Below are 25898 nucleotides of genomic sequence, written 5' to 3'. Positions count from 1 at the left end.
AGACAGGAAGTTCACGTCAGTAACTCAACCCACTCAAGTGACGCACCCCTCCTAGGGACGGCATGAAAGAGCACCAGCAAGCCAGTGACTCAGCCCCAGTAACAGGGTTAGAGGCAGAGAATCCCAGTGGAGAGAGGGGAACCGGCCCTGGAGAGACAGCAAGGGCGGTTCGTTGCTCCAGAGCCTTTCCGTTCACCTTCACACTCCTGGGCCAGACTACACTCAATCATATGACCTACTGAAGAGATAAGTCTTCAGTAAAGACTTAAAGGTTGAGACCGAGTCTGCGTCTCTCACATGGGTAGGCAGACTGTTCCATAAAAATGGAGATCTATAGGAGAAAGCCCTGCCTCCAGCTGTTTGCTTAGAAATTTTAGGGACAATTAGGAGGCCTGCGTCTTGTGACCGTAGCGTACGTGTAGGTATGTACGGCAGGACCAACTCGGAAAGATAGGTAGGAGCAAGCCCATGTAACGCTTTATAGATTAACAGTAAAACCTTGAAATCAGCCCTTGCCTTAACGGGAAGCCAGTGTAGGGAAGCTAGCACTGGAGTAATATGATCAAATTTCTTGGTTCTAGTCAGGATTCTAGCAGCCGTATTTAGCACTAACTGAAGTTTATTTAGTGCTTTATCCGGGTAGCCGGAAAGTAGAGCATTGCAGTAGTCTAACCTAGAAGTAACAAATGCATGGATTAATTTTTCAGCATCATTTTTGGACAGAAAATTTCTGATTTTTGCAATGTTATGTAGATGGAAAAAAGCTGTCCTTGAAACAGTCTTGATATGTTCGTCAAAAGAGAGATCAGGGTCAAGAGTAACGCCGAGGTCCTTCACAGTTTTATTTGAGACGACTTTACAACCATCAAGATGAATTGTCAGATTTAACAGAAGATCTCTTTGTTTCTTGGGACCTAGAACAAGCATCTCTGTTTTGTCCGGTCATACATTGGGCAGGAGGTTAGGAAGTGCAGCTCGGTTTCCACCTCATTTTGTGGGCAGTGTGCACATAGCCTGTCTTCTCTTGAGAGCCATGTCTGCCTACGGCGGCCTTTCTCAATAGCAAGGCTATGCGTCTGTACATATGAGTCTGTACATAGTCAAAGCTTTCCTTAAGTTTGGGTCAGTCACAGTGGTCAGGTATTCTGCCACTGTGTACTCTCTGTTTAGGGCCAAATAGCATTCTAGTTTGCTCTGTTTTTTTGTTAATTCTTTCCAATGTGTCAAGTAATTATCTTTTTGTTTTCTCATGATTTGGTTGGGTCTAATTGTGCTGTTGTCCTGGGGCTCTGTGGGGTGTGTTTGTGTTTGTGAACAGAGCCCTAGGACCAGCTTGCTTAGGGGACTCTTCTCCAGGTTCATCTCTCTGTAGGTGATGGCTTTGTTATGGAAGGTTTGGGATTCGCTTCTCTCTCTCTCTCTCTCTCTCTCTCTCTCTCTCTCTCTCTCTCTCTCTCTCTCTCTCTCTCTCTCTCTCTCTCTCTCTCTCTCAATTCAATTCAATTCAATTCAATTGACTTTATTGACATGGTAAGTTCGTTATTACTTACATTGTCAAAGTATACATATCGAAAAATAAAAATCAAATATATATGTATATATATACAAAATATATATATATTTATATATAAATAAATGGTGGGACCAACAGCAATAATAACAGTAGTAGTGGACATGGGATTACCATTAACAACAACTACAACTACAACATCTCTCTCTCAGGAGGATGTTCCTAAGATAGCATTGCTGGGGTCAGGTGGAGGACAGAGGGCAGCAGTGGGCATGCTAGGATCACTGCATCAGCTGGCACAGGACGACCTGCTGGGCAGCCTCCTCTACATGTGTGGGGTGTCAGGCACCACCTGGTACAAACACACACACACACACACACACACACACACACACACACACACACACACACACACACACACACACACACACACACACACACACACACACACACACAGAAACACACACACACACACACACACACACACACACACACACACACACATGCTTATTTATTATCATTCTTAGCAGTAAAGTTCATTTTGAATGTGCTGAAACAAATGAGGTATCTGGCTCTCTCTCACCCCCCCCTCTCTCTCTCTCGCCCCCCCCCCCCTCGCTCTCTCACACACACACACACACACACACACACACACACACACACACACACACACACACACACACACACACACACACACACACACACACACACACACACACACACACACACACACACACACACACACACACACACACACACACACAGGTGCATGTCATCCCTGTACAGCGATCCAGATTGGTCGTTGAATAAGCGCTGTGATGAGGTGATAGAGAAGCTGAAGGGTCCTACGGTGGACTTGAAGAAGGCTGTGGACTGGCTGAGACAGCGGAAAGTAAACGACCAGGACTTCAACCTCACTGACTTCTGGGGCGCCTCCACTGCCTCCTATTTCATGAAGGAGGTCAGTGTATGGTTTATGTGTGTGTGTTCGCGTGTGTGTCTGTGTGTCTGTCTGTCTGCCTGTATGTCTCTTTCTCTGTCTCTGTTGAGCTGATTATCTCTTCCCTGTCTCTTCCCCCTTTTTCTCTCTCTTTTGTATCAGATGGACACTCGCCATCTCTCGGACGATGCTCACAGGGACAGCACCAACCCCTACCCCATCTACAGTTCCATAGAACTGGACCGCAACAAACAGCATTGCACTAAAGGTGACTGTTATGCAGCATTCATGGAAACTCAGAAACTCAGAACTTCTGAGTTAAAATAAACGTTATTCCCGTAGAGCTTCCTAACGGTTGATTCTGATACTCTCAGAGTGGAAACCTCGGGTATCATCTTTGTATAATGAGTTCTGAGTGCACTGTGAACGCAGCATCAATCAATCAATGAAATGGATTTGTATAGCGCTTTTTACAAAGACAATTGTCTCAAAGTGTTTTAGAACTAGAACAATACAAACAACGTATACTATTAATACAATATGAACAAACACTCTACTGTAGACACCCAAAAAGCAAGCCAGGCATTAGTCGGGCTCTGTTTAGAAGTCTATAGTTCACCTTTATTTAACTAGGCAAGTCAGTTAACAACAACATTTTTATTTTCTATGACGGCTTAGGAACAGTGGGTTAACTGCCTTGTTCAGGGGCAGAACGACATATTTGTACCTTGTCAGGTCAGGGATTTGATCTAGCAACCTGTCGGTTACTAGTCCAATGCTCTAACCACTAGGCTACCTGCCTCCCTATACAGTGCACTATATTGTGAATATAGTGTCATTTCAGATAATTTCCCCCCACTGTTTTCTGTAGGGGTATGGTTTGAGATGACCCCCCACGAGAGTGGCTTCTCCGGATTGGGCGCTTTCATTCCCACTTCCTGTCTCAGGAGCCAGTTTGAAGGCGGGACTTTGAGAGAGAAGAGGAAGGAAATAGACATGGTTCTGCTGCAAGGTGGGGAACGCATAGACGCACACATGCACACACACACATGCACAAGCAAACGTGCACACACACATCAATTTATTGTTGTTTGCTTGTTGTTGCTGGGCAGGTATCTGTGGGAGTGCCATTGCAGACGGGCAGATGGACCATGCTTATGTGGTAAAAAGGATCTGGGGCTTAATTGGAGGTAAGTTACAGTTTACAGTGCATCGCGCTAGTTAGTCTGCAAGGCTAGTGTGTAGAATTGTAAGTTGTATTTCGGATCATTGAAACAACATTCTCTTTGAGTTCATTTGTGAAAAATAATGTTTATTTTTTCTGCTTTACCAAAATGTCTTAAAATCAGGTTAACTTCTTGCACTAAGGTAGTCTTTCACCCCTCCCCTTACCCCACCCATTAAGATGATAAAACACCCATCAAAGACAACGATAGAGAGACCATATAAAAAAGATAAGTCAATAAGAAAGAATACAACAACAATACAACCCAGGAACAGACCCAGTACAGACACACTAAGAAACAACAACAATACAACCCAGGAACAGACCCAGTACAGACACACTAAGAAACAACAACAGTACAACCCAGGAACAGACCCAGTACAGACACACTAAGAAACAACAACAATACAACCCAGGAACAGACCCAGTACAGCCACACTAAGAAACAACAACAATTCAACCCAGGAACAGACCCAGTACAGACACACTAAGAAACAACAACAATACAACCCAGGAACAGACCCAGTACAGACACACTAAGAAACAACAACAATACAACCCAGGAACAGACCCAGTACAGACACACTAAGAAACAACAACAATACAACCCAGGAACAGACCCAGTACAGACACACTAAGAAACAACAACAGTACAACCCAGGACCAGACCCAGTACAGACACACTAAGAAACAACAACAGTACAACCCAGGAACAGACCCAGTACAGACACACTAAGAAACAACAACAATACAACCCAGGAACAGACCCAGTACAGACACACTAAGAAACAACAACAATACAACCTAGGAACAGACCCAGTACAGACACACTAAGAAACAACAACAATACAACCCAGGAACAGACCCAGTACAGACACACTAAGAAACAACAACAGTACAACCCAGGACCAGACCCAGTACAGACACACTAAGAAACAACAACAGTACAACCCAGGAACAGACCCAGTACAGACACACTAAGAAACAACAACAATACAACCCAGGAACAGACCCAGTACAGACACACTAAGAAACAACAACAATACAACCTAGGAACAGACCCAGTACAGACACACTAAGAAACAACAACAATACAACCCAGGAACAGACCCAGTACAGACACACTAAGAAACAACAACAATACAACCCAGGAACAGACCCAGTACAGACACACTAAGAAACAACAACAATACAACCCAGGAACAGACCCAGTACAGACACACTAAGAAACAACAACAATACAACCCAGGAACAGACCCAGAACAGACACACTAAGAAACAACAACAATACAACCCAGGAACAGACCAAGTACAGACACACTAAGAAACAACAACAACGAATAGAATCACCTTCAATCAAAAACAAATACAAAAAATGTAAACATTACTAGACAATAAACTACAGGACAATACTAGACAATAAACTCCAGGACAGTAGTAGACAATAAACTACATGACAATACTAGACAATAAACTACAGGACAATACTAGACATTAAACTACAGGACAATAAACTACAGTACAATACTAGACAATAAACTACAGGACAATAGTAGACAATTAACTACAGGACAATAGTAGACAATTAACTACAGGACAATAGTAGACAATAAACTACAGGACAATACTAGACAATACTAGACAATAAACTACAGGACAATACTAGACAATACTAGACAATAAACTACAGGACAATACTAGACAATAAACTACAGGACAATAAACTACAGGACCATACTAGACAATAAACTACAGGACAATAAACTACAGGACAATAGTAGACAATTAACTACAGGACAATAGTAGACAATACGGTTGACTCCATTCCAGCCAATACAATGAGCCAGTCCTCTTATAGCTCCTCCCATCCAGCCTCCTCCAGTCCATGTATCTCCCCACACACAGATAGTCGGATGGTTAAAACAACTGCTTACTGTGTTGGGGACTCTCTGTGTGGGGAGATAAATGGATCAGAGGAGGCTGGTGGGAGGAACTATAGGAAGTCAGGCTCATTGTAATGGTTGGAATAGAATTCGCTAAGAGGACATCTTCAAGGTCCGAGGGAGACACATGAGTTTTACATGTCTCAGGCAGGGCTACTCACTATGAGAGGGGGGTGTGTTTCCAAATCACCTCCACTACACCTGACCAACCTGTTCTGTTCTGCAGGGTACGAGAGCATGATGTTCAAAGAGAACATGAATATGGTTGGAGAAAGCAGGAAGGTAAAGGTGTGTGAGTGTGTGCCCTCCCGAGTGGTGAAGTGTGTGTCTGAGCTGATGGTGAATGCTGAGGACCCAGATCCACTGAAGACAATGGAAGTCATCACCACACTGGGACAACTACTGGAAGGTGAGGCACACACTTATACACACACAAACATGCACAAAGACACCATAATCATGACCTGTGTGATAATGTGTGTAATGACTCCAGGTCATGTGAGCAGTAAGGGCGAGATGCTGTGGAACATGGACTCTGAGAGGTGGAAGAGAACCAGCCTGGTGGAGAGAAAGGAGTTCATAGAGACAGTCAGTCTGGAGCTCATCCTCTCCTCAGACAGCTGGACAAAAGACTGGGAGGACCAGTGCTGCATCTGCAACGGTAACGGTAACAAAGGCATTATATTACTCCAACACCAGGTTAGCCCATTGAACTACAGCCTGTACTCTGAGATAAAAAGAGTTCCAAAAGGATTCTTTGGTTTTCCGTGTGGGAGAACCCTTTGAAGAACCCTTATGGGTTTCATGTACTGTCGAACCCCATTAGGTTCCATTTATAACCTTTTCTGGAAAAGGTTCTACATGAAACCTAAAATTGATATTCAAAGGGTTCTCCCACAGAGACAACTGAAGAACCCTTTATAGGTAGGTAGCACTATGTAGTACTTTTATTCTTAGATTCATTAGACCCTGCACCTGCACAGGTAACACTAACTTTCACCCTGCCACTTCTATTACCTGACTGGCTTGATGACTCAAGACCATGTTAGTTCACTGAGCTGATGCCTTGGAGCTGAGATTTTTACAGAAGGTTTGGGGACCTGAATGTAAAATGCAGAATGGTTATGTGGTAATATGGTCTTAGTGTAAGAGGGTATATGGTACTAGGTTGTTATAAACAGTGGGCATCTGTATCTAGTACAGCTCCAATAGGGGAGGCTGGTGGAGGGAGAAATCAGAAGACGGCTTATTGTAATGCTTGGGAATGGCGTGAGGAACGGTATCAAACACATGTCAAACACGTGTTTGGTACGATTTCTCATTCCGTTCCATCCATTACAATGAACCCATTTGAAGCTAATGATTTACTGCTGTGCCACGGGGCTTTGCTAAAATCTGTGGAGAAAAAACACTGATAATCACACGTTGCTATTTATTGCTGACCAGGAGATGTGTTCACTAATGTGCATTGTGAACGGATAATGAACCTCCGAGTAATGAACCTATTCTCGACACAATTGGCTGGAAAGCCTCAATGCTTCAGGAAGCTTAGTTTCCCCATCACTAATCCTAACCAATCCAAGTTAAAGGATAGCTGAACTTCCTGATTTGGCCTGGTTTTAGATTTGGTTCATTAAGAAATGCTAGCTGCCATGACTGAATTCAAACGTGAGTTGGATTCGGGGTGTGAACTGATGTGGGTGTGTGATCGCAGATAGCTAGCCAAATTACTTCACGAATTATTGTGGTGTGTGACCGTGGCAAAATAGATTTGACTTTGGATAGCCAGGGCTACTTAGGGGCCGTCAATAAATGTAAAAGAGGCAATTGCACACCTTTTAGTTCTCAATAAATGTTTTAAATATTCATTTCTACAATTTATAGTTGGTTTGAGGTTTTGAAGTCATTGAAATTTGGAGCTATTGGAATTTGAACATATTGTCCCATGTACATTGTGTAATTTACCGATGGTCTCTAACTAGCCCCATAGGGATATCCAAAATCAAACCACATTTACCACTGCCATTACTATTTGGTCACGTGCAGCTGTCCTCTGAATTGATGATTACTTGTGTGCTGCCAGCTGTGGGCAGGACTGAAATAAACCCAACCTTCATTTACGTTGTGACATTCTCAAGAACAAAACTATGTTTTTGTTTAATACAGTCAAATGTTTCTGACTCAATGTCAGGCTGTTTTCTAAATGAGAAGTCGTTTTTTTAGGGAAAGTTTACTTTTAATGCCTAAACCTAAACTGTCGAAGTTCATGCTTAACCTAACCCTTCCCTTAACCACTCACAATTAACACCTACTACTGCTAATTGTACTTGTCAAGTTCCTGACCTGTTTTCTCTTGTTTTGTATGTGTTTATTGGTCAGGGCGTGAGCGGGGTGGGCATTTCTATGTGTTGTGTTTCTATGTTGGGTTAAAGGGTTGCCTGGTATGGCTCTCAATTAGAGGCAGGTGTTTGGCATTTCCTCTGATTGAGAGTCATATTAAGGTAGGTTGTTCTCACTGTTTGTTTGTGGGTGATTGTCTCCTGTGTCGTCCGTACCATACGGGACTGTTTGACTGTTCATTCGTTTGATGTAGTCTGTTCCTGTCCGTGAGTTCTACATGTAGTTATGTAAGTTCATGTTCAGGTTTCGTCTACGTCGTTTTCTTATTTTGTAATTTTCCAAGTGTTTTCGTATTCGTCTTTGTCTTTCAATAAATTACTTTGTCATCATACCTTGCTGCGTATTGGTCCACCGATCCTTCTCTCCTCTCCTCGTCTGAGGAAGAGGAGGAAGACGACAGCCGTAACAGTACTATGTAGTTGAGCTCTCTAACTTTTTTTTTACCCTTCAGTAATGCTTTGTAGAAATGTGCAGTTTCCACGCTACAGTCACTTGGACAGGTTATGGTGGCCTTGTACTATCGTTACAGCATGCACGTTTTGGTATGAGACTGTGTGGTACTGTCACGTTCCCAAACTCTCTCATCATAATGGCATGAGATAATGTTTATTCTCTTGTCCTCTGCAGATGAAGGGAAGCACGGGGTGACGATGGGAAAAAGGGAGAAGTCGGTCATGGTGTCATCCTGGTCCTCTGATAGTAATGTTTTTTTCATTACCTTTTCTATCCAGTATGATTACAGTATGAAGTGTGTGTGTGTGTATTCCAGTAAAGGAAGGATACAGAACAGACTATACTCCATCACTGAGATTATTTTTGACCAGTTGATATGAATCATTTGAAATTGGTGCGTGTGTCTCCTCCAGACTGGTGGATTGTACGGAACATTTTCCCTCTGGTCATAACATGGGAATGGGGAACAGTGTCCAACTTCCTCTTCAAGATCCAAGGTACAGTAACATCAGACCTCTTCCTAACATGATAGCATAACTAGTATCCATCATAGCCAGGATCTTATGTTTCCTTCCAAAATAGCAGCTTTCTTGGTTCTCTCTCTCTACCCCCCGTCCCCCTCTCTCTACCCCCCGTCCCTCTCTCTGTACCCTCTCTCGCTCTCTCTCTGTACCCTCTCTCGCTCTCTCTCTGTACCCTCTCTCGCTCTCTCTCTGTACCCTCTCTCGCTCTCTCTCTGTACCCTCTCTCGCTCTGTACATCCCCCCTCTCTTTCTGTTCACCCTCTCTCTCATTTTGCTCTCTCTCTGTACCCCCCTCTCTCTACACTGCCTTCCCTCTCTCTCGCTCTCCCTTTATACGCTCTCTCTCTTGCCCTCTCTCTACTCTCTCTCTTGCCCTCTCTCTACGCTTTCTCTCGCCCTCTCTCTCCCCCTCCCTCTCTCTGTTCAGCCGCCTCTCGCTCTCTACCTCGTCCTCGCTCTCTACCTTGCCCTCTACCTCCCCCTTGCTCTCCCTCTACCCCGCCCTCCCTCTCTCTCTCTGAACCCCTATCTCTGAACACCTACCCCCCCCTCTACCCTGTCCTCCCTCCTTCTCGCTCTCTCTCTACCCCACCCTCCCTCACTCCCCTCTCTCGCTTTACAATTCTCTTTTTCTCTCTCTCTACCCCCCTCTCTCTCTGTACCTCTCACCCCCTCTCGCTCTGTACACCCTCTCTCTATACCATCTCTTTCCATCCCCTCACTCAACCCCCCTCTCTCTCGCTCCCTCTCTCTCTACCCCCACCCCCTTTCTCTCTATCTCCCCAGATACTAACGTTGTGAGCAGCATGGCATCCAAAGAGAAGATTCACCTGGTAGATGCTGGGTTAAAGATCAACTCTCCTTACCCCCCCGTCCTGCGCACATCCAGGGAGGTCGACCTCATCATCTCCTTGGACTTCAGCGCGGGAGACCCCTTTGAGGCAAACACACACACACACACACACACACACACGTGCACACACACACGGTTTATTCCTGTTTCATTACCTTTCTATCCAGTATGATTAAAATGGAAGGTGTGTGTGGATTCCAGTAGTCTTTCAGAAGAACATGAAGTGCCTAGGTAGCAGTGACCCTCTCTCTCTTGCTCTCTCTCTAGGTAGTAGTGACCCTCTCTCTCTTGCTCTCTCTAGGTAGTAGTGACCCTCTCTCTCTTGCTCTCTCTAGGTAGTAGTGACCCTCTCTCTCTTGCTCTCTCTAGGTAGTAGTGACCCTCTCTCTCTTGCTCTCTCTCTAGGTAGTAGTGACCCTCTCTCTCTTGCTCTCTCTAGGTAGTAGTGACCCTCTCTCTCTTGCTCTCTCTAGGTAGTAGTGACCCTCTCTCTCTAGGTAGTAGTGACCCTCTCTCTCTAGGTAGCAGTGACCCTCTCTCTCTTGCTCTCTCTCTAGGTAGTAGTGACCCTCTCTCTCTTGCTCTCTCTCTAGGTAGTAGTGACCCTCTCTCTCTAGGTAGTAGTGACCCTCTCTCTCTAGGTAGTAGTGACCCTCTCTCTCTAGGTAGTAGTGACCCTCTCTCTCTAGGTAGTAGTGACCCTCTCTCTCTAGGTAGTAGTGACCCTCTCTCTCTAGGTAGTAGTGACCCTCTCTCTCTAGGTAGTAGTGACCCTCTCTCTCTAGGTAGTAGTGACCCTCTCTCTCTAGGTAGTAGTGACCCTCTCTCTCTAGGTAGTAGTGACCCTCTCTCTCTAGGTAGTAGTGACCCTCTCTCTCTAGGTAGTAGTGACCCTCTCTCTCTTGCTCTCTCTCTAGGTAGTAGTGACCCTCTCTCTCTAGGTAGTAGTGACCCTCTCTCTCTCTCTAGGTAGTAGTGACCCTCTCTCTCTCTCTAGGTAGTAGTGACCCTCTCTCTCTCTCTAGGTAGTAGTGACCCTCTCTCTCTCTAGGTAGTAGTGACCCTCTCTCTCTCTCTAGGTAGTAGTGACCCTCTCTCTCTCTCTAGGTAGTAGTGACCCTCTCTCTCTCTCTAGGTAGTAGTGACCCTCTCTCTCTCTCTAGGTAGTAGTGACCCTCTCTCTCTCTCTAGGTAGTAGGGTCTCTCTCTCTCTCTAGGTAGTAGGGTCTCTCTCTCTCTCTCTAGGTAGTAGGGTCTCTCTCTCTCTCTCTAGGTAGTAGGGTCTCTCTCTCTCTCTCTAGGTAGTAGTGGGTCTCTCTCTCTCTCTCTAGGTAGTAGTGACCCTCTCTCTCTCTCTAGGTAGTAGTGACCCTCTCTCTCTCTCTAGGTAGTAGTGACCCTCTCTCTCTCTCTAGGTAGTAGTGACCCTCTCTCTCTCTAGGTAGTAGTGTATCTCTCTCTCTCTCTAGGTAGTAGTGGGTCTCTCTCTCTCTCTCTAGGTAGTAGTGGGTCTCTCTCTCTCTCTCTAGGTAGTAGTGGGTCTCTCTCTCTAGGTAGTAGGGTCTCTCTCTCTCTCTCTCTAGGTAGTAGTGGGTCTCTCTCTCTAGGTAGTAGGGTCTCTCTCTCTCTCTCTAGGTAGTAGGGTCTCTCTCTCTCTCTCTAGGTAGTAGGGTCTCTCTCTCTCTCTCTCTCTAGGTAGTAGGGTCTCTCTCTCTCTCTCTAGGTAGTAGGGTCTCTCTCTCTCTCTCTAGGTAGTAGGGTCTCTCTCTCTCTCTCTAGGTAGTAGGGTCTCTCTCTCTCTCTCTAGGTAGTAGGGTCTCTCTCTCTCTCTCTCTCTAGGTAGTAGGGTCTCTCTCTCTAGGTAGTAGTGACCCTCTCTCTCTCTCTAGGTAGTAGTGACCCTCTCTCTCTCTAGGTAGTAGTGACCCTCTCTCTCTCTCTAGGTAGTAGTGACCCTCTCTCTCTCTCTAGGTAGTAGTGACCCTCTCTCTCTCTCTAGGTAGTAGTGACCCTCTCTCTCTCTCTAGGTAGTAGTGACCCTCTCTCTCTCTAGGTAGTAGTGACCCTCTCTCTCTCTAGGTAGTAGTGACCCTCTCTCTCTCTCTAGGTAGTAGTGGGTCCCTCTCTCTCTCTCTAGGTAGTAGTGGGTCCCTCTCTCTCTCTCTAGGTAGTAGTGGGTCTCTCTCTCTCTCTCTAGGTAGTAGTGGGTCTCTCTCTCTCTCTCTAGGTAGTAGTGGGTCTCTCTCTCTCTCTCTAGGTAGTAGTGGGTCTCTCTCTCTCTCTCTAGGTAGTAGTGGGTCTCTCTCTCTCTCTCTAGGTAGTAGTGGGTCTCTCTCTCTCTCTCTAGGTAGTAGTGGGTCTCTCTCTCTCTCTCTAGGTAGTAGTGGGTCTCTCTCTCTCTCTCTAGGTAGTAGTGGGTCTCTCTCTCTCTCTCTAGGTAGTAGTGGGTCTCTCTCTCTCTCTCTAGGTAGTAGTGGGTCTCTCTCTCTCTCTCTAGGTAGTAGTGGGTCTCTCTCTCTCTCTAGGTAGTAGGGTCTCTCTCTCTCTCTAGGTAGTAGGGTCTCTCTCTCTCTCTAGGTAGTAGGGTCTCTCTCTCTCTCTCTAGGTAGTAGGGTCTCTCTCTCTCTCTCTAGGTAGTAGGGTCTCTCTCTCTCTCTCTAGGTAGTAGGGTCTCTCTCTCTCTCTCTAGGTAGTAGGGTCTCTCTCTCTCTCTCTAGGTAGTAGGGTCTCTCTCTCTCTCTCTAGGTAGTAGGGTCTCTCTCTCTCTCTCTAGGTAGTAGGGTCTCTCTCTCTCTCTCTAGGTAGTAGGGTCTCTCTCTCTCTCTCTAGGTAGTAGGGTCTCTCTCTCTCTCTCTAGGTAGTAGGGTCTCTCTCTCTCTCTCTAGGTAGTAGGGTCTCTCTCTCTCTCTCTAGGTAGTAGGGTCTCTCTCTCTCTCTCTAGGTAGTAGGGTCTCTCTCTCTCTCTCTAGGTAGTAGGGTCTCTCTCTCTCTCTCTAGGTAGTAGGGTCTCTCTCTCTCTCTCTAGGTAGTAGGGTCTCTCTCTCTCTCTCTAGGTAGTAGGGTCTCTCTCTCTCTCTCTAGGTAGTAGGGTCTCTCTCTCTCTCTCTAGGTAGTAGGGTCTCTCTCTCTCTCTCTAGGTAGTAGGGTCTCTCTCTCTCTCTCTAGGTAGTAGGGCCTCTCTCTCTCTCTCTAGGTAGTAGGGCCTCTCTCTCTCTCTCTAGGTAGTAGGGCCTCTCTCTCTCTCTCTAGGTAGTAGGGCCTCTCTCTCTCTCTCTAGGTAGTAGGGCCTCTCTCTCTCTCTCTAGGTAGTAGGGCCTCTCTCTCTAGGTAGTAGGGCCTCTCTCTCTCTCTAGGTAGTAGGGTCTCTCTCTCTCTCTAGGTAGTAGGGTCTCTCTCTCTCTCTAGGTAGTAGGGTCTCTCTCTCGCTCTAGGTAGTAGGGTCTCTCTCTCTCTCTAGGTAGTAGGGTCTCTCTCTCGCTCTAGGTAGTAGGGTCTCTCTCTCGCTCTCTAGGTAGTAGGGTCTCTCTCTCGCTCTCTAGGTAGTAGGGTCTCTCTCTCGCTCTCTCTCTCTAGGTAGTAGGGTCTCTCTCTCGCTCTCTAGGTAGTAGGGTCTCTCTCTCGCTCTCTAGGTAGTAGGGTCTCTCTCTCGCTCTCTAGGTAGTAGGGTCTCTCTCTCGCTCTCTAGGTAGTAGGGTCTCTCTCTCGCTCTCTCTCTCTAGGTAGTAGGGTCTCTCTCTCGCTCTCTCTCTCTAGGTAGTAGGGTCTCTCTCTCGCTCTCTAGGTAGTAGGGTCTCTCTCTCGCTCTCTAGGTAGTAGGGTCTCTCTCTCGCTCTCTCTCTCTAGGTAGTAGGGTCTCTCTCTCTAGGTAGTAGGGTCTCTCTCTCTCTCTAGGTAGTAGGGTCTCTCTCTCTCTCTAGGTAGTAGGGTCTCTCTCTCTCTCTCTAGGTAGTAGGGTCTCTCTCTCTCTCTCTAGGTAGTAGGGTCTCTCTCTCTCTCTCTAGGTAGTAGGGTCTCTCTCTCTCTCTCTAGGTAGTAGGGTCTCTCTCTCTCTCTCTAGGTAGTAGGGTCTCTCTCTCTCTCTCTAGGTAGTAGGGTCTCTCTCTCTCTCTCTAGGTAGTAGGGTCTCTCTCTCTCTCTCTAGGTAGTAGGGTCTCTCTCTCTCTCTCTAGGTAGTAGGGTCTCTCTCTCTCTCTCTAGGTAGTAGGGTCTCTCTCTCTCTCTCTAGGTAGTAGGGTCTCTCTCTCTCTCTCTAGGTAGTAGGGTCTCTCTCTCTCTCTCTAGGTAGTAGGGTCTCTCTCTCTCTCTCTAGGTAGTAGGGTCTCTCTCTCTCTCTCTAGGTAGTAGGGTCTCTCTCTCTCTCTCTAGGTAGTAGGGTCTCTCTCTCTCTCTCTAGGTAGTAGGGTCTCTCTCTCTCTCTCTAGGTAGTAGGGTCTCTCTCTCTCTCTAGGTAGTAGGGTCTCTCTCTCTCTCTCTAGGTAGTAGGGTCTCTCTCTCTCTCTCTAGGTAGTAGGGCCTCTCTCTCTCTCTAGGTAGTAGGGCCTCTCTCTCTCTCTCTAGGTAGTAGGGCCTCTCTCTCTCTCTCTAGGTAGTAGGGCCTCTCTCTCTCTCTAGGTAGTAGGGTCTCTCTCTCTCTCTAGGTAGTAGGGTCTCTCTCTCTCTCTAGGTAGTAGGGTCTCTCTCTCTCTCTAGGTAGTAGGGTCTCTCTCTCTCTCTAGGTAGTAGGGTCTCTCTCTCTCTCTAGGTAGTAGGGTCTCTCTCTCGCTCTAGGTAGTAGGGTCTCTCTCTCGCTCTCTAGGTAGTAGGGTCTCTCTCTCGCTCTCTAGGTAGTAGGGTCTCTCTCTCGCTCTCTCTCTCTAGGTAGTAGGGTCTCTCTCTCTCTCTAGGTAGTAGGGTCTCTCTCTCGCTCTCTAGGTAGTAGGGTCTCTCTCTCGCTCTCTAGGTAGTAGGGTCTCTCTCTCGCTCTCTAGGTAGTAGGGTCTCTCTCTCGCTCTCTAGGTAGTAGGGTCTCTCTCTCGCTCTAGGTAGTAGGGTCTCTCTCTCGCTCTCGGTAGTAGGGTCTCTCTCTCGCTCTCTCTCTCTAGGTAGTAGGGTCTCTCTCTCTCTCTAAGTAGTAGGGTCTCTCTCTCTCTCTAGGTAGTAGGGTCTCTCTCTCTCTCTAGGTAGTAGGGTCTCTCTCTCTCTCTAGGTAGTAGGGTCTCTCTCTCTCTCTAGGTAGTAGGGTCTCTCTCTCTCTCTAGGTAGTAGGGTCTCTCTCTCTCTCTAGGTAGTAGGGTCTCTCTCTCTCTCTAGGTAGTAGGGTCTCTCTCTCTCTCTAGGTAGTAGGGTCTCTCTCTCTCTCTAGGTAGTAGGGTCTCTCTCTCTCTCTAGGTAGTAGGGTCTCTCTCTCTCTCTAGGTAGTAGGGTCTCTCTCTCTCTCTAGGTAGTAGGGTCTCTCTCTCTCTCTAGGTAGTAGGGTCTCTCTCTCTCTCTAGGTAGTAGGGTCTCTCTCTCTCTCTAGGTAGTAGGGTCTCTCTCTCTCTCTAGGTAGTAGGGTCTCTCTCTCTCTCTAGGTAGTAGGGTCTCTCTCTCTCTCTAGGTAGTAGGGTCTCTCTCTCTCTCTAGGTAGTAGGGTCTCTCTCTCTCTCTAGGTAGTAGGGTCTCTCTCTCTCTCTAGGTAGTAGGGTCTCTCTCTCTCTCTAGGTAGTAGGGTCTCTCTCTCTCTCTAGGTAGTAGGGTCTCTCTCTCTCTCTAGGTAGTAGGGTCTCTCTCTCTCTCTAGGTAGTAGGGTCTCTCTCTCTCTCTAGGTAGTAGGGTCTCTCTCTCTCTCTAGGTAGTAGGGTCTCTCTCTCTCTCTAGGTAGTAGGGTCTCTCTCTCTCTCTAGGTAGTAGGGTCTCTCTCTCTCTCTAGGTAGTAGGGTCTCTCTCGCTCTCTCTCTCTAGGTAGTAGGGTCTCTCTCGCTCTCTCTCTCTAGGTAGTAGGGTCTCTCTCGCTCTCTCTCTCTAGGTAGTAGGGTCTCTCTCGCTCTCTAGGTAGTAGGGTCTCTCTCGCTCTCTAGGTAGTAGGGTCTCTCTCGCTCTCTAGGTAGTAGGGTCTCTCTCGCTCTCTAGGTAGTAGGGTCTCTCTCGCTCTCTAGGTAGTAGGGTCTCTCTCGCTCTCGCTCTCTAGGTAGTAGGGTCTCTCTCGCTCTCTCTCTCTAGGTAGTAGGGTCTCTCTCGCTCTCTAGGTAGTAGGGTCTCTCTCGCTCTCTAGGTAGTAGGGTCTCTCTCTCTCTCTAGGTAGTAGGGTCTCTCTCTCTCTCTAGGTAGTAGGGTCTCTCTCTCTCTCTAGGTAGTAGGGTCTCTCTCTCTCTCTAGGTAGTAGGGTCTCTCTCGCTCTCTAGGTAGTAGGGTCTCTCTCGCTCTCTAGGTAGTAGGGTCTCTCTCGCTCTCTAGGTAGTAGGGTCTCTCTCGCTCTCTAGGTAGTAGGGTCTCTCTCGCTCTCTAGGTAGTAGGGTCTCTCTCGCTCTCTAGGTAGTAGGGTCTCTCTCGCTCTCTAGGTAGTAGGGTCTCTCTCGCTCTCTAGGTAGTAGGGTCTCTCTCGCTCTCTAGGTAGTAGGGTCTCTCTCGCTCTCGCTCTCTAGGTAGTAGGGTCTCTCTCGCTCTCTCTCTCTAGGTAGTAGGGTCTCTCTCGCTCTCTCTAGGTAGTAGGGTCTCTCTCGCTCTCTAGGTAGTAGGGTCTCTCTCGCTCTCTAGGTAGTAGGGTCTCTCTCTCGCTCTCTCTCTAGGTAGTAGGGTCGCTCTCGCTCTCTAGGTAGTAGGGTCTCTCTCTCTCTAGGTAGTAGGGTCTCTCTCGCTCTCTAGGTAGTAGGGTCTCTCTCGCTCTCTAGGTAGTAGGGTCTCTCTCGCTCTCTCTCTCTAGGTAGTAGGGTCTCTCTCGCTCTCTAGGTAGTAGGGTCTCTCTCGCTCTCTAGGTAGTAGGGTCTCTCTCGCTCTCTAGGTAGTAGGGTCTCTCTCTCTCTCTCTAGGTAGTAGGGTCTCTCTCTCTCTCTCTAGGTAGTAGGGTCTCTCTCTCTCTCTCTAGGTAGTAGGGTCTCTCTCTCGCTCTCTAGGTAGTAGGGTCTCTCTCTCGCTCTCTAGGTAGTAGGGTCTCTCTCTCTCTCTAGGTAGTAGGGTCTCTCTCTCTCTCTAGGTAGTAGGGTCTCTCTCTCTCTCTAGGTAGTAGGGTCTCTCTCTCTCTCTAGGTAGTAGGGTCTCTCTCTCTCTCTAGGTAGTAGGGTCTCTCTCTCTCTCTAGGTAGTAGGGTCTCTCTCGCTCTCTAGGTAGTAGGGTCTCTCTCGCTCTCGCTCTCTAGGTAGTAGGGTCTCTCTCGCTCTCTCTCTCTAGGTAGTAGGGTCTCTCTCGCTCTCTCTCTCTAGGTAGTAGGGTCTCTCTCGCTCTCTCTCTCTAGGTAGTAGGGTCTCTCTCGCTCTCTAGGTAGTAGGGTCTCTCTCTCGCTCTCTAGGTAGTAGGGTCTCTCTCTCGCTCTCTCTCTCTAGGTAGTAGGGTCTCTCTCTCGCTCTCTCTCTAGGTAGTAGGGTCTCTCTCTCTCTCTAGGTAGTAGGGTCTCTCTCTCTCTAGGTAGTAGGGTCTCTCTCTCTCTAGGTCGTAGGGTCTCTCTCTCTCTAGGTAGTAGGGTCTCTCTCTCTCTAGGTAGTAGGGTCTCTCTCTCTCTCTAGGTAGTAGGGTCGCTCTCGCTCTCTAGGTAGTAGGGTCGCTCTCGCTCTCTAGGTAGTAGGGTCTCTCTCTCTCTCTAGGTAGTAGGGTCTCTCTCGCTCTCTAGGTAGTAGGGTCTCTCTCTCTCTCTAGGTAGTAGGGTCTCTCTCTCTCTCTAGGTAGTAGGGTCTCTCTCTCTCTCTCTAGGTAGTAGGGTCTCTCTCTCGCTCTCTAGGTAGTAGGGTCTCTCTCTCGCTCTCTAGGTAGTAGGGTCTCTCTCTCGCTCTCTAGGTAGTAGGGTCTCTCTCGCTCTCTAGGTAGTAGGGTCTCTCTCGCTCTCTCTCTAGGTAGTAGGGTCTCGCTCTCTCTCTAGGTAGTAGGGTCTCTCTCTCTCTCTAGGTAGTAGGGTCTCTCTCTCGCTCTCTAGGTAGTAGGGTCTCTCTCTCGCTCTCTAGGTAGTAGGGTCTCTCTCTCGCTCTCTAGGTAGTAGGGTCTCTCTCGCTCTCTAGGTAGTAGGGTCTCTCTCTCTCTCTAGGTAGTAGGGTCTCTCTCTCTCTCTAGGTAGTAGGGTCTCTCTCTCTCTCTAGGTAGTAGGGTCTCTCTCTCTCTCTAGGTAGTAGGGTCTCTCTCGCTCTCTAGGTAGTAGGGTCTCTCTCGCTCTCTCTCTCTAGGTAGTAGGGTCTCTCTCTCGCTCTCTCTCTCTAGGTAGTAGGGTCTCTCTCTCGCGCTCTCTCTCTAGGTAGTAGGGTCTCTCTCTCGCGCTCTCTCTCTAGGTAGTAGGGTCTCTCTCTCGCTCGCTCTCTCTAGGTAGTAGGGTCTCTCTCTCGCTCGCTCTCTCTAGGTAGTAGGGTCTCTCTCTCGCTCGCTCTCTCTAGGTAGTAGGGTCTCTCTCTCGCTCGCTCTCTCTAGGTAGTAGGGTCTCTCTCTCGCTCGCTCTCTCTAGGTAGTAGGGTCGCTTTCTCTCTCTAGGTAGTAGGGTCTCTCTCTCGCTCGCTCTAGGTAGTAGGGTCGCTCTCTCGCTCGCTCTCTCTAGGTAGTAGGGTCTCTCTCTCTCTCTAGGTAGTAGGGTCGCTTTCTCTCTCGCTCTCTCTAGGTAGTAGGGTCTCTCTCTCGCTCGCTCTCTCTAGGTAGTAGGGTCTCTCTCTCGCTCTCTCTCTCTAGGTAGTAGGGTCTCTCTCTCGCTCGCTCTCTCTAGGTAGTAGGGTCTCTCTCTCGCTCGCTCTAGGTAGTAGGGTCGCTCTCTCGCTCGCTCTCTCTAGGTAGTAGGGTCTCTCTCTCTCTCTAGGTAGTAGGGTCGCTTTCTCTCTCTAGGTAGTAGGGTCTCTCTCTCGCTCGCTCTCTCTAGGTAGTAGGGTCTCTCTCTCGCTCGCTCTCTCTAGGTAGTAGGGTCTCTCTCTCGCTCGCTCTCTCTAGGTAGTAGGGTCTCTCTCTCTCTAGGTAGTAGGGTCGCTTTCTCTCTCTAGGTAGTAGGGTCTCTCTCTCGCTCGCTCTAGGTAGTAGGGTCGCTCTCTCGCTCGCTCTCTCTAGGTAGTAGGGTCTCTCTCTCTCTCGCTCTCTCTAGGTAGTAGGGTCTCTCTCTCGCTCTCTCTAGGTAGTAGGGTCTCTCTCTCGCTCGCTCTAGGTAGTAGGGTCGCTCTCTCTCTCGCTCTCTCTAGGTAGTAGGGTCGCTCTCTCTCTCGCTCTCTCTAGGTAGTAGGGTCGCTTTCTCTCTCGCTCTCTCTAGGTAGTAGGGTCTCTCTCTCGCTCGCTCTCTCTAGGTAGTAGGGTCTCTCTCTCGCTCGCTCTCTCTAGGTAGTAGGGTCTCGCTCGCTCTAGGTAGTAGGGTCGCTCTCTCGCTCGCTCTCTCTAGGTAGTAGGGTCTCTCTCTCTCTCTAGGTAGTAGGGTCGCTTTCTCTCTCTAGGTAGTAGGGTCTCTCTCTCGCTCGCTCTAGGTAGTAGGGTCGCTCTCTCGCTCGCTCTCTCTAGGTAGTAGGGTCGCTTTCTCTCTCGCTCTCTCTAGGTAGTAGGGTCTCTCTCTCGCTCGCTCTCTCTAGGTAGTAGGGTCTCTCTCTCGCTCGCTCTCTCTAGGTAGTAGGGTCGCTCGCTCGCTCGCTCTCTCTAGGTAGTAGGGTCTCTCTCTCTCTAGGTAGTAGGGTCGCTTTCTCTCTCTAGGTAGTAGGGTCTCTCTCTCGCTCGCTCTCTCTAGGTAGTAGGGTCTCTCTCTCTCTCTAGGTAGTAGGGTCGCTTTCTCTCTCTAGGTAGTAGGGTCTCTCTCTCTCTCTAGGTAGTAGGGTCGCTTTCTCTCTCTAGGTAGTAGGGTCTCTCTCTCGCTCGCTCTCTCTAGGTAGTAGGGTCTCTCTCTCGCTCGCTCTCTCTAGGTAGTAGGGTCGCTCTCTCGCTCGCTCTCTCTAGGTAGTAGGGTCGCTCTCTCGCTCGCTCTCTCTAGGTAGTAGGGTCGCTCTCTCGCTCGCTCTCTCTAGGTAGTAGGGTCGCTCTCTCTCTCTAGGTAGTAGGGTCTCTCTCTCGCTCGCTCTCTCTAGGTAGAAGGGTCGCTTTCTCTCTCTAGGTAGTAGGGTCTCTCTCTCGCTCGCTCTAGGTAGTAGGGTCGCTCTCTCGCTCGCTCTCTCTAGGTAGTAGGGTCTCTCTCTCTCTCTAGGTAGTAGGGTCGCTTTCTCTCTCGCTCTCTCTAGGTAGTAGGGTCTCTCTCTCGCTCGCTCTCTCTAGGTAGTAGGGTCTCTCTCTCGCTCGCTCTCTCTAGGTAGTAGGGTCTCTCTCTCGCTCGCTCTCTCTAGGTAGTAGGGTCTCTCTCTCGCTCGCTCTAGGTAGTAGGGTCGCTCTCTCGCTCGCTCTCTCTAGGTAGTAGGGTCTCTCTCTCTCTCTAGGTAGTAGGGTCGCTTTCTCTCTCTAGGTAGTAGGGTCTCTCTCTCGCTCGCTCTAGGTAGTAGGGTCGCTTTCTCTCTCTAGGTAGTAGGGTCTCTCTCTCGCTCGCTCTCTCTAGGTAGTAGGGTCTCTCTCTCTCTCTAGGTAGTAGGGTCGCTTTCTCTCTCTAGGTAGTAGGGTCTCTCTCTCTCTCTAGGTAGTAGGGTCGCTTTCTCTCTCTAGGTAGTAGGGTCTCTCTCTCGCTCGCTCTCTCTAGGTAGTAGGGTCTCTCGCTCGCTCGCTCTCTCTAGGTAGTAGGGTCGCTCTCTCGCTCGCTCTCTCTAGGTAGTAGGGTCGCTCTCTCGCTCGCTCTCTCTAGGTAGTAGGGTCGCTCTCTCGCTCGCTCTCTCTAGGTAGTAGGGTCGCTCTCTCTCTCTAGGTAGTAGGGTCTCTCTCTCGCTCGCTCTCTCTAGGTAGTAGGGTCGCTTTCTCGCTCGCTCTAGGTAGTAGGGTCGCTCTCTCGCTCGCTCTCTCTAGGTAGTAGGGTCTCTCTCTCTCTAGGTAGTAGGGTCGCTTTCTCTCTCTAGGTAGTAGGGTCTCTCTCTCGCTCGCTCTCTCTAGGTAGTAGGGTCTCTCTCTCGCTCGCTCTCTCTAGGTAGTAGGGTCTCTCTCTCGCTCGCTCTCTCTAGGTAGTAGGGTCGCTCTCTCGCTCGCTCTCTCTAGGTAGTAGGGTCGCTCTCTCGCTCGATCTCTCTAGGTAGTAGGGTCGCTCTCTCGCTCGCTCTCTCTAGGTAGTAGGGTCGCTCGCTCGCTCTCTCTAGGTAGTAGGGTCGCTCTCTCTCTAGGTAGTAGGGTCGCTCGCTCTCTCTAGGTAGTAGGGTCGCTCTCTCGCTCGCTCTCTCTAGGTAGTAGGGTCTCTCTCTCTCTCTAGGAAGTAGGGTCGCTTTCTCTCTCTAGGAAGTAGGGTCGCTTTCTCTCTCTAGGTAGTAGGGTCTCTCTCTCGCTCGCTCTCTCTAGGTAGTAGGGTCGCTCTCTCGCTCGCTCTCTCTAGGTAGTAGGGTCGCTCTCTCTCTAGGTAGTAGGGTCGCTCGCTCTCTCTAGGTAGTAGGGTCGCTCTCTCGCTCGCTCTCTCTAGGTAGTAGGGTCGCTCTCTCGCTCGCTCTCTCTAGGTAGTAGGGTCGCTCTCTCGCTCGCTCTCTCTAGGTAGTAGGGTCGCTCTCTCTCTCTAGGTAGTAGGGTCGCTCTCTCTCTCTAGGTAGTAGGGTCGCTCTCTCTCTCTAGGTAGTAGGGTCGCTCTCTCTCTCTAGGTAGTAGGGTCGCTCTCTCTCTCTAGGTAGTAGGGTCGCTCTCTCTCTCTAGGTAGTAGGGTCGCTCTCTCTCTCTAGGTAGTAGGGTCGCTCTCTCTCTCTAGGTAGTAGGGTCGCTCTCTCTCTCTAGGTAGTAGGGTCTCTCTCTCGCTCGCTCTAGGTAGTAGGGTCGCTCTCTCGCTCGCTCTCTCTAGGTAGTAGGGTCGCTCTCTCGCTCGCTCTCTCTAGGTAGTAGGGTCGCTCGCTCTCTCTAGGTAGTAGGGTCGCTCTCTCGCTCGCTCTCTCTAGGTAGTAGGGTCTCTCTCTCGCTCGCTCTCTCTAGGTAGTAGGGTCTCGCTCGCTCTCTCTAGGTAGTAGGGTCTCTCTCTCGCTCGCTCTCTCTAGGTAGTAGGGTCTCTCGCTCGCTCTCTCTAGGTAGTAGGGTCTCTCGCTCGCTCTCTCTAGGTAGTAGGGTCTCTCGCTCGCTCTCTCTAGGTAGTAGGGTCTCTCTCTCGCTCGCTCTCTCTAGGTAGTAGGGTCTCTCTCTCGCTCGCTCTCTCTAGGTAGTAGGGTCGCTCGCTCTCTCTAGGTAGTAGGGTCGCTCTCTCGCTCGCTCTCTCTAGGTAGTAGGGTCGCTCTCTCGCTCGCTCTCTCTAGGTAGTAGGGTCGCTCTCTCGCTCGCTCTCTCTAGGTAGTAGGGTCTCTCTCTCGCTCGCTCTCTCTAGGTAGTAGGGTCGCTTTCTCGCTCGCTCTCTCTAGGTAGTAGGGTCGCGCTCTCTCTAGGTAGTAGGGTCGCTCTCTCTCTAGGTAGTAGGGTCGCTCTCTCGCTCGCTCTCTCTAGGTAGTAGGGTCGCTCTCTCGCTCGCTCTCTCTAGGTAGTAGGGTCGCTCTCTCGCTCGCTCTCTCTAGGTAGTAGGGTCGCTCTCTCGCTCGCTCTCTCTAGGTAGTAGGGTCGCTCTCTCGCTCGCTCTCTCTAGGTAGTAGGGTCGCTCTCTCTCTCTAGGTAGTAGGGTCTCTCTCTCGCTCGCTCTCTCTAGGTAGAAGGGTCGCTTTCTCTCTCTAGGTAGTAGGGTCGCTCTCTCGCTCGCTCTCTCTAGGTAGTAGGGTCTCTCTCTCTCTCTAGGTAGTAGGGTCGCTTTCTCTCTCGCTCTCTCTAGGTAGTAGGGTCTCTCTCTCGCTCGCTCTCTCTAGGTAGTAGGGTCTCTCTCTCGCTCGCTCTCTCTAGGTAGTAGGGTCGCTCTCTCGCTCGCTCTCTCTAGGTAGTAGGGTCGCTCTCTCGCTCGCTCTCTCTAGGTAGTAGGGTCGCTCTCTCGCTCGCTCTCTCTAGGTAGTAGGGTCGCTCTCTCTCTCTAGGTAGTAGGGTCTCTCTCTCGCTCGCTCTCTCTAGGTAGTAGGGTCGCTTTCTCGCTCGCTCTAGGTAGTAGGGTCGCTCTCTCGCTCGCTCTCTCTAGGTAGTAGGGTCTCTCTCTCTCTAGGTAGTAGGGTCGCTTTCTCTCTCTAGGTAGTAGGGTCTCTCTCTCGCTCGCTCTCTCTAGGTAGTAGGGTCTCTCTCTCGCTCGCTCTCTCTAGGTAGTAGGGTCTCTCTCTCGCTCGCTCTCTCTAGGTAGTAGGGTCGCTCTCTCGCTCGCTCTCTCTAGGTAGTAGGGTCGCTCTCTCGCTCGATCTCTCTAGGTAGTAGGGTCGCTCGCTCGCTCTCTCTAGGTAGTAGGGTCGCTCGCTCGCTCTCTCTAGGTAGTAGGGTCGCTCTCTCTCTAGGTAGTAGGGTCGCTCTCTCTCTCTAGGTAGTAGGGTCGCTCTCTCGCTCGCTCTCTCTAGGTAGTAGGGTCTCTCTCTCTCTCTAGGAAGTAGGGTCGCTTTCTCTCTCTAGGAAGTAGGGTCGCTTTCTCTCTCTAGGTAGTAGGGTCTCTCTCTCGCTCGCTCTCTCTAGGTAGTAGGGTCGCTCTCTCGCTCGCTCTCTCTAGGTAGTAGGGTCGCTCTCTCGCTCGCTCTCTCTAGGTAGTAGGGTCTCTCTCTCTCTCTAGGTAGTAGGGTCGCTCTCTCTCTCTAGGTAGTAGGGTCGCTCTCTCTCTCTAGGTAGTAGGGTCGCTCTCTCTCTCTAGGTAGTAGGGTCGCTCTCTCTCTCTAGGTAGTAGGGTCGCTCTCTCTCTCTAGGTAGTAGGGTCGCTCTCTCTCTCTAGGTAGTAGGGTCTCTCTCTCGCTCGCTCTAGGTAGTAGGGTCGCTCTCTCGCTCGCTCTCTCTAGGTAGTAGGGTCGCTCTCTCGCTCGCTCTCTCTAGGTAGTAGGGTCGCTCGCTCTCTCTAGGTAGTAGGGTCGCTCTCTCTCTAGGTAGTAGGGTCGCTCTCTCGCTCGCTCTCTCTAGGTAGTAGGGTCTCTCTCTCTCTAGGTAGTAGGGTCGCTCTCTCTCTCTAGGTAGTAGGGTCTCTCGCTCGCTCTCTCTAGGTAGTAGGGTCGCTCTCTCGCTCGCTCTCTCTAGGTAGTAGGGTCTCGCTCGCTCTCTAGGTAGTAGGGTCGCTCTCTCGCTCGCTCTCTCTAGGTAGTAGGGTCTCTCTCTCGCTCGCTCTCTCTAGGTAGTAGGGTCTCGCTCGCTCTCTCTAGGTAGTAGGGTCTCTCTCTCGCTCGCTCTCTCTAGGTAGTAGGGTCTCTCTCTCGCTCGCTCTCTCTAGGTAGTAGGGTCTCTCGCTCGCTCTCTCTAGGTAGTAGGGTCTCTCTCTCGCTCGCTCTCTCTAGGTAGTAGGGTCTCTCTCTCGCTCGCTCTCTCTAGGTAGTAGGGTCTCTCTCTCGCTCGCTCTCTCTAGGTAGTAGGGTCTCTCTCTCGCTCGCTCTCTCTAGGTAGTAGGGTCTCTCTCTCGCTCGCTCTCTCTAGGTAGTAGGGTCTCTCTCTCGCTCGCTCTCTCTAGGTAGTAGGGTCGCTCGCTCTCTCTAGGTAGTAGGGTCGCTCGCTCTCTCTAGGTAGTAGGGTCGCTCTCTCGCTCGCTCTCTCTAGGTAGTAGGGTCTCTCTCTCGCTCGCTCTCTCTAGGTAGTAGGGTCGCTTTCTCGCTCGCTCTCTCTAGGTAGTAGGGTCGCTCTCTCTCTAGGTAGTAGGGTCGCTCTCTCGCTCGCTCTCTCTAGGTAGTAGGGTCTCTCTCTCGCTCTCTCTCTCTAGGTAGTAGGGTCGCTCTCTCTCTCTAGGTAGTAGGGTCGCTCTCTCTCTCTAGGTAGTAGGGTCGCTCTCTCTCTCTAGGTAGTAGGGTCGCTTTCTCTCTCTAGGTAGTAGGGTCTCTCTCTCGCTCGCTCTCTCTAGGTAGTAGGGTCTCTCTCTCGCTCGCTCTCTCTAGGTAGTAGGGTCGCTCGCTCTCTCTAGGTAGTAGGGTCGCTCTCTCGCTCGCTCTCTCTAGGTAGTAGGGTCTCTCTCTCGCTCGCTCTCTCTAGGTAGTAGGGTCGCTTTCTCGCTCGCTCTCTCTAGGTAGTAGGGTCGCTCGCTCTCTCTAGGTAGTAGGGTCGCTCTCTCTCTAGGTAGTAGGGTCGCTCTCTCGCTCGCTCTCTCTAGGTAGTAGGGTCTCTCTCTCGCTCGCTCTCTCTAGGTAGTAGGGTCGCTCTCTCTCTCTAGGTAGTAGGGTCGCTCTCTCTCTCTAGGTAGTAGGGTCGCTTTCTCTCTCTAGGTAGTAGGGTCGCTCTCTCTCTCTAGGTAGTAGGGTCGCTTTCTCTCTCTAGGTAGTAGGGTCTCTCTCTCGCTCTCTCTCTAGGTAGTAGGGTCGCTCTCTCTCTAGGTAGTAGGGTCGCTTTCTCTCTCTAGGTAGTAGGGTCTCTCGCTCGCTCGCTCTCTCTAGGTAGTAGGGTCTCTCGCTCGCTCTCTCTAGGTAGTAGGGTCGCTCGCTCGCTCTCTCTAGGTAGTAGGGTCTCTCTCTCGCTCGCTCTCTCTAGGTAGTAGGGTCTCTCTCTCGCTCGCTCTCTCTAGGTAGTAGGGTCGCTCGCTCGCTCTCTCTAGGTAGTAGGGTCGCTTTCTCTCTCTAGGTAGTAGGGTCGCTTTCTCTCTCTAGGTAGTAGGGTCGCTTTCTCTCTCTAGGTAGTAGGGTCGCTCTCTCGCTCGCTCTCTCTAGGTAGTAGGGTCTCTCTCTCTAGGTAGTAGGGTCGCTTTCTCTCTCTAGGTAGTAGGGTCTCTCGCTCGCTCTCTCTAGGTAGTAGGGTCTCTCTCTCGCTCGCTCTCTCTAGGTAGTAGGGTCGCTCTCTCGCTCGCTCTCTCTAGGTAGTAGGGTCTCTCTCTCGCTCGCTCTCTCTAGGTAGTAGGGTCTCTCTCTC

The 25898-nt window shown here is 49.8% G+C and overlaps 1 protein-coding gene across 1 annotated transcript in view; it reads left to right on the top strand.

Moving 5' to 3' along the window:
* Positions 1 to 1084: 1084 nt before the first annotated feature.
* The window catches only part of LOC129835456 (cytosolic phospholipase A2 zeta-like), a 101735-nt gene continuing 76921 nt past the window's right edge, over positions 1085 to 25898 (top strand). The window contains exons 1-10 of the mRNA XM_055901092.1: positions 1085 to 1099; positions 1723 to 1865; positions 2276 to 2471; positions 2613 to 2718; positions 3322 to 3462; positions 5845 to 6027; positions 6112 to 6285; positions 8646 to 8717; positions 8885 to 8968; positions 9782 to 9936. Coding sequence (XP_055757067.1) covers positions 1085 to 1099; positions 1723 to 1865; positions 2276 to 2471; positions 2613 to 2718; positions 3322 to 3462; positions 5845 to 6027; positions 6112 to 6285; positions 8646 to 8717; positions 8885 to 8968; positions 9782 to 9936 — 1269 coding nt within the window. The remainder of the gene's footprint in view (positions 1100 to 1722; positions 1866 to 2275; positions 2472 to 2612; positions 2719 to 3321; positions 3463 to 5844; positions 6028 to 6111; positions 6286 to 8645; positions 8718 to 8884; positions 8969 to 9781; positions 9937 to 25898) is intronic.

This window comes from Salvelinus fontinalis, chromosome 36 (assembly GCF_029448725.1).
Source record: "Salvelinus fontinalis isolate EN_2023a chromosome 36, ASM2944872v1, whole genome shotgun sequence".
In the NCBI taxonomy this organism is placed as follows: domain Eukaryota; kingdom Metazoa; phylum Chordata; class Actinopteri; order Salmoniformes; family Salmonidae; genus Salvelinus; species Salvelinus fontinalis.
Note: the sequence above shows the minus strand (reverse complement) of the source record. Positions and strands in the feature narration are given on the sequence as shown.